General features: G+C 46.0%; 1 protein-coding gene across 1 annotated transcript; it reads left to right on the forward strand.

Annotated features, from left to right (window-relative positions):
- The first annotated feature begins 3,936 nt into the window (after positions 1–3,936).
- Positions 3,937–5,040, forward strand: LOC133915287 (chlorophyll a-b binding protein of LHCII type 1-like). Its single transcript, XM_062358395.1, has one exon. The coding sequence runs from the start codon at positions 4,002–4,004 to the stop codon at positions 4,794–4,796; it is 795 nt and encodes a 264-aa protein (XP_062214379.1). The 5' UTR covers positions 3,937–4,001; the 3' UTR covers positions 4,797–5,040.
- Positions 5,041–7,829: the final 2,789 nt, after the last annotated feature.

Below are 7,829 nucleotides of genomic sequence, written 5' to 3' on the forward strand. Positions count from 1 at the left end.
TCAACCCACTTCCCCTTGAAGCTGTGCACCCGCCACGAGCAACCCTCCTTCATGCACTTCATATCATATTCCTTCTTACTTGACTTGACAACATAAAACTGTCGCTGAAGGGATGTCGCCCATTGAGTCACATCATCCTTCATGGCCTGACTGGTAGCATACCTAGCACCCTGGGTCACCTCATTCTCCGTATACTCTCAGGTACCTGATTCCCCTTATTCATCACAAGGTTTTTAAAGTTGGGATTGTTCCAGTCCGTGGGAACAGGAGTATCGTCCTCCTCATCCGACATGTCATACTCGGGATATTAACCAGCCTCAAGATTATCCCGCTGCATCTGTTCAATTAGAGAAGGGATTTATTCCCCCTCGTTTGCCTCACCGGTCGGTTCAGTCGGAACATCCGATGATTGTGCACTAACCGGATCGACATCCTCATCATACTCCTCCTCATCCTCGTCCTCCTCCACGTACCCTCCACCCTGCATCTCCCCAATTACCACCTTATTCTCCCATTGCACAAGCAACATAGGAGGCCAACCTCTGTGCACAACATCCTACAGGTACCTCTTCCACACGTGATCTTTCCATAGCAGGTACACCTCCCAGTACACACCATATCTCACTTGGTTGCCCACAATGCTAATGGTCATTTCTTGAACTTCGGGGTCTATTTTGAAACCCCGCATCAACCAGGCGTACAAGTATCCGATGCTTTTGTGCATAGGTCGGGAGATACCCTTGTCCATTGACTGAAATACGGACAATACTACACCTTCCGAACCATATAATATTTCATTATCCCCATAAAAAAAAATCATAAACTGCCACATATCTGACATACCTAGCAACCATCGACAAAATCCCTAACATTATTGTGGCAGAATACAAATAATTATGTAAAACTACATCTACAATGAAAAGCTCATTACCAACATAGCCCAACATGTAATCTATACTGCAACAAAATATTCCCGGGTCGCTACATCACACACCTCTAAGTCATACATCTATCACATCAATTATGACTACACTATGTCCAAATCATACATCTAATACTTATCATATGTGTAAACATACATCTAATTGCTAAAAAATACGTAAAAAAGGATCTAATCGCAAAACTATATCTAATCCTAATTCTAAAACTAGATCTACATTCTAACTTACATCTTGTGGCTATCCTGCCAAGTTTGTAAAAAAATTCTAGATCTATCATATAACCTATGTCAAAATCTAGCACTAGTTACTAGCCTACTGGGTTTGTAAAAAAATAGAGAAAAAAACATACATCTTTTCTCTGACAGGGATTCGCCGCACAACTTCCCCCTCTCCCCTCCCCTCCTCTCCCCTCCTCTCCTCTTCTCTCGGATGGGTTGGAAACAAATGAGGTATTGATGTCGACAGGGCTGGCGTAGGCAGGATAAATACCTAAAATATATCGCTCACTCAACGGGCAAGACTCTTTGGATGGATCCGTCCGGCTACATAGCAGGGAAGATCTCGCCCGCTCAGCGGACGAGACTAAGTTCTCATCCGTTGAACGGGCGAGACATTTCTCTCTCCAATTATTTAATACGCTGCGTACCCGTCTCGGCCGTTGAATGGACGACAATCCATTAGTCCTGCAATATTTTAAAATGAACATGTATTTTTACAAATATTAAACAAAATAAATATATAAAAAATTCGTCTACCGTTGGCCGGACGCCAGCTTGTTCCCTGTGCAACAGCCTCTTTTGCTGCACGAGTCCACATGCGACTCCAGGACAAGTACGACTCAACTTGGGGCTCTTTCGCACGGACGTGCACCTGCACCCCAGCGCAGTACCACACAAGGAAACACAAGAATATCGGCCAAGCACCTCGTGCCCATCACGGACTCCCTGCAGCCGCACGCGCAACCCGCATCACCCGCCATGGTCATCGACTTTTTCCTGTTTTGACTTTTTTAAAAACTATTTCTAAAAATAAACTAGCACCAAAACTATTTCCAATTTTAACTTTGGGATCCGCACCATAAACGATGGCGCGAATGTTGATCATATTCACGCCATCATGGCTGGCGCGGACATATCCAATTCCGCGCTATAGCCTTGGCGTGGACCCAGTGATCAAAATTGAGAATGGTTTTGACCCCTGGGGTCTGCGCCACATACGATGGCACGTATGTTGGTCGTGTTCGTGCCATCGTGGCTGGCACGGATATAGCCAACATCCGCGTTATCATATGTGGCGTGGACCCTAGGGTCAAAACTGAAAATGATTTTGCAACTGATTCATTTTCAAAAATAGTTTTTAAAAAACGTCAAAATAGGGAAAAAAAAAACTATCCTTTGATGCCATCGTCAAACTTCCGAGTCCACCATGTCCTTCGTCATCGATATAGCTTTCCACTTTAGCAAACATCAGGCACTCTGTTCTGGATCGATCACCTATCAATCAAATCACGAATTGAAGCCGTTGCACTTGTCTGCAACATCCTCCATACGCACCATCGAAACTGCCACCACGTCTAATTGACCCTTATCGAACATCAGCCTCCAGTCGCTATCAACCTAATCTCTACTACTGGACGCACCCATATTGATACAGCTCATTGAACGGTTCGAGACATCATGTTCAAAGTGTCCGAATTCACTGATCAAAGTCATCGACCGCCGCCATGCTCCACCTTACACCATGTGGAACATCTCCTTGTGCCTCCACATTATCTTTCTCCATAGATCTGACTCTAATTCTACTTGTTAGTAAATTACCCTATGGAAGCGATGGATGTATCGAGACAAACCACACATGATAACAGATGACAACAGAGATACGATATTTCGTCACGAGGTTCAGCCGAAGCCTACATCCCTGGGTCATGACTACGGACGCTCCTCCCCACAGTTGCAGCACCGACCGCTCTGAGATCCTGGCAGAACCGTCGTCGCACCCTACGAGCCTGTCGCTATATTATCATGGTTACAACAATGGTAGTATCTAATATTTATGGGCTCAGGAATACAAGTCTGACACAAACTCTATCTCTAACCACTTAATACAACGCAAGTCTAATATATAACCTATTTGTACACATTTTCGAATAGAACATATGTTTCTTATTTGCCTTCTATGCTTTCTATTTTGTTTTCTAATTTACCTACACATTTAACATAATTGATTTTATATATCTGGGTGAATAAGGGAAAAATAGATGGTCTTTCCATCTGCGTGGGAGCGTCATGCTCCATGCCTCACTTCTCTGCATTGTTTCCCTCTTGTGGCCTCTAAATGTCTAATAACTAGAAATGAAAAAGGTAGACTGTTTAGAAAACATTTACTAAAAATATATGTGCATACTATATAACTATAACATGCAAATACATTTATAGTCGTGTTCATGTATGATCATGTGGCAGACCGACAGTAAAAGGCAAGGGAGCAAACGGAAAGAGATATATACACGACCTGTTGCAACATGCAAACTCTACTTATCGAGTGGCTTTTGATTAGCTGAAAAGCATATCAAAAATCGTTTGGAAGGCTTTGGTTTTGATTTTTTCGGAAGAGAAATCGGAACAGAAAACCCCCAAACAAAAGCATATCTAGTCGCGTGACTACCAGTAAAACCTGAAATGTATTCACCTATCCGCGGAGCCACACGTTGGGATCTATCAAAACAAACACTTCAATAATCTCCAAAAATTGTAGCATGAAGCACGTGGCAGCAACCAAAGCCTATCTCATCCACTCTTTTCCAAGTGTCGAGTGGCAGTTCCTGATTGGTTCGGCCCTTTCCTACGTGGCACTCCCCAGGATTCTTGTCCACTGGGCCCACCAGGTGCCATGTCAGCTGCCAAGCCATCTCCCTCCCAAACCAACCAGCCAATCCTAGCCCAGAAAATGATGCCCTTCTATCCTATACACGTGTATATATTAAGCACCTGGTGTGTTGCGATACAATCATCAGTCATCACACACACAAACACAACACAAAGCAAGAGTGATCTGATCGACATGGCAGCCACCACCATGGCCCTCTCCTCCCGCGCCCTCGCTGGCAAGCCGGCAGCTAGCACCAGGGATGTGTTCGGCAAGGGCCGCATCACGATGCGCAAGACCGGAGTCAAGCCAAAGGTGGCGGCATCCGGCAGCTCGTGGTACGGCCCCGACCGCGTTCTGTACCTGGGCCCGCTGTCCGGCGAACCCCCGAGCTACCTGACCGGCGAGTTCCCCGGCGACTATGGCTGGGACACTGCGGGCCTCTCCGCCGACCCAGAGACATTCGCCAAGAACCGCGAGCTGGAGGTGATCCACTGTCGCTGGGCGATGCTTGGCGCGCTCGGCTGCGTGTTCCCGGAGCTCCTCGCCCGCAACGGCATCAAGTTCGGTGAGGCCGTGTGGTTCAAGGCCGGGTCCCAGATCTTCAGTGAGGGTGGGCTGGACTACCTTGGCAACCCGAGTCTGATCCATGCGCAGAGCATTTTGGCCATCTGGGCGTGCCAGGTGGTGCTCATGGGCGCCGTCGAGGGGTACCGCATCGCCGGTGGGCCGCTCGGGGAGGTGGTCGACCCGTTGTACCCCGGTGGTAGCTTCGACCCGCTGGGGCTCGCTGACGACCCGGATGCATTTGCGGAGCTCAAGGTGAAGGAGATCAAGAACGGGCGCCTCGCCATGTTCTCCATGTTCGGCTTCTTCGTGCAGGCCATCGTCACCGGCAAGGGGCCCCTTCAGAACCTCGCTGACCATCTCGCCGACCCCATCAACAACAACGCCTGGGCGTATGCCACCAACTTCGTCCCCGGCAAATGAGAGGCGGCAGTGTGCCTCGTGTTCTGTTCATGTATGCCTGCCGTGGCGCGCGTGCGTTACTAGGTGAAGCGAGTGGGAGGTCGCGTGTACCGTAAACGTACGTATTGGTATGTACTGCAGGTTGAACAAGTACTTTTGAAGCGAGCGTGGGGATCGCAGGTTGTACCATGTACCACTAGTGTATTTGTACGCATGTTCTGGAACCTGATCAATGAAATATGCATGGTGTTATGAATTGTAACTATTTATATGTCTTTCTGCATATAGTGCACAATTTTTCTGCCGACTAATTCGAAGTGACAATGAAATTTTTATCAAGTGTTGAGCTGCTCCTCCGGGAAAAAAAAGGGGGATAATGAAAATTTGTTATTCAACCAAGTATTTCATCCTGAACTTTCTGCAAGTATCCCCCCCCCCCCCCCAAAGAAAAACTTTCTACAAGTATCGGTATCGCTGAAAAAAATGGGCAGCAACTATTGCTGAGTGCTGACAGTGACAAATGGAGATAAAAACATGTGATGCCTTGTGAAAAGATCTACATAAAACTGAAAACCCATTCAAAACTGTAGTTCAGAGGATACATCAAACAGTCAGTGGCACTGAATGGGTCCGAGTCTGGCTTGTTGCAACTTGTGGCACTTGGAGAGTTCTTACAATTACATCGACCTCGCTGGTCTTGTGAATGACAAGAGAAACTTACAATTACATCGACCCCTCTCTGCCCATGTGAACGACACCTGATCATGAGAACGATAGCTCAAGGGAGTAGCAGATCTGTGCTACTAGTGATGACGCATAGGGAAAGTCTGACGAAAACGTTGCAGCGATGCGACGCGAAGGCGGGAAAAATATCTGGTTACAGACTTACAGGCCCCCGAAGAGGGCTCTGATCTGCATGATGACGTTGAGTTTCTTCAGAGCTGGTCATGGTGCTACGAGTCCGCCGCATTCGCTTCGCTCTTCGGCTGCATGGATCAAAGCAGATAAGCAATGTCACTTGTCTGGTAGGAGATGATGGGTGTGCTAACCTCACATTTTGGTACTAGAGGATGCAAAGTGAAACCAAATGGAAACCTTGGAGGGTTGGCCTGTTTTTAGCTTCTTTTTTTTTTGCGGGAAATGGCAGGAGTTCTGCCTCAATTAATTTAGAAGTGGAGCAAAAATAATATGTTTACAAGTCAGGCCATATTCGACGGCAATAGGCTGTACATCGCTGCCACCCCCAGTGTTATACACTACCCGTTTCACCCCATACAACAAGCGCACGAGTCATTTGACCGATGTCGTCGACTATGAGGTTGGCTACTGCATTCGGCTGTATAGTAGAGTTATGAAAAATTCATCAATTTCTTTCTTTCCAAACATTCCATAATATATAAATCAAAGCACCATTAAGGTCTCTACGGTGTGCACTAGGCGTTGCCTGCGAAATGTCGCGCCATCAATCATGTGTCGAGGAGTAGTGCGCAGTTGAGACATGTGGGGGTTAAGTGGAGATGGCGTGCGGCCGCACTTGCGTGGTGAAAGGGCAATGTAAGCATTGATGTGAAACCGTCTTTGGCTGGTTATGGCATAGAACACAATGTGTTTGGTGCGGCCAACCTGATAGCGAGATTATCAGCAAGGTTTTTAGATTGGGATCCTAGGTAGGATCCTTTTTCTTTGCCGAGCAGGATCGGATCATAGGATCCAAATCCTATAAGATTTTTATTTTTAAAGTTTAATTTATTTTTTATATTAAAAATACATTTAACAAGTATGAAACATCATTAAACATAGATTCTGAAGATACAAATTACGGACTTCCACTAAGAATGGAACACAATTACACACAAATCCATATGGTTATGAATTCAAATTTTGTCTAGATTGCAACATTAATTGAGTCACAAACTCACAATGCAACATGGGAACAACTAAATAACTATAATCACTACATCACCAGAAATTATCTACGTTTATAGCTGCATCCAGATTTATCTCCTCACTTGGTCTAGATGAACTACCAACACATGAGATGGCAGGGTCTTTGCCTAGGATCGTATAAAATCGCATCTGTGTCACGATTCTAATGATTATACGATACGTATCACAATCCCAGTGAGATTCCACCAAAAAATGATCCATGTTGCGACTCATATCATCCAGCCCAGGTAGGATTGTAGTTTCGTGTGACTCTACGATACGGATCATGATCCTAAAAACCTTGATTATTAGCGGTGAGAATTTTGTTTTGAAGCGGAGTCCATGTGAATAATTTACATTTGTTTTCTGTTCTTACCTTCCAAATAATATTTGAGTCAAATGGCATGGTCCTGCCCTTGAATTGTACCAACTAAGCCCACTTAGCAGAATATGATCCATCCACAGTCCATCTCCAGATGATGGTTTCATGGATGTCCGGGGAAAGCTTTACATGCTAAAGCTATGACCATAGGTCAATGAACTCTGCGATGTGAGAGGATGTTGTTATTTTCCTTCGAAGAATGTTGACCACCTCCCAATTGACGATTCCATGGAAACGGAGTTGTTTTTCCTCCTTATTAGAGCATCTCCAAGAGAACCCCTATCCAGCTCCCAATAGCTATATTTTGAGAATTTGACTAAAAAACTGCTCGAATAGCTTTCCATTGCAGCTCCCTATCTTTACCCAGTCCCAAAATCGCCCACCAACCTAGCTACTTCTAGCGAGCAACTCTCACTCCCTATCCGACCTCGTCCCCACCCACTCGCCTTGGCCTGGAGCACCTTGTCCCCGATGACGTTCATCTGCGCCTGCTCCGTGGCCACGAGTGCCCTGGTCTCCTCTGCCCACCGCGAGACGACCTCCACAGCCTCAGGGTTGGTGACGACGTTCACGTCCTCGAGCAGTGCGGGGGCACCATCCTCCACGGAGGACATGGTCGATAGAGGGGGTCATTGGAACTTGTCCACATGGATCTATTTGGACCAATTTCCTACATAAGCATTGGTCGTAACAAATATAGCTTATTTATTACTGATGATTTTTCTCGTTTCACTTGAGTATTCTTT

Source organism: Phragmites australis, chromosome 1 (assembly GCF_958298935.1).
Source record: "Phragmites australis chromosome 1, lpPhrAust1.1, whole genome shotgun sequence".
Classification (NCBI taxonomy): Eukaryota; Viridiplantae; Streptophyta; class Magnoliopsida; order Poales; family Poaceae; genus Phragmites; species Phragmites australis.

Coding starts and splice junctions, on each gene's coding strand:
- LOC133915287 (XM_062358395.1), top strand. CDS start 4,002: ATGGCAGCCACCACCATGGCCCTCTCCTCCCGCGCCCTCGCTGGCAAG.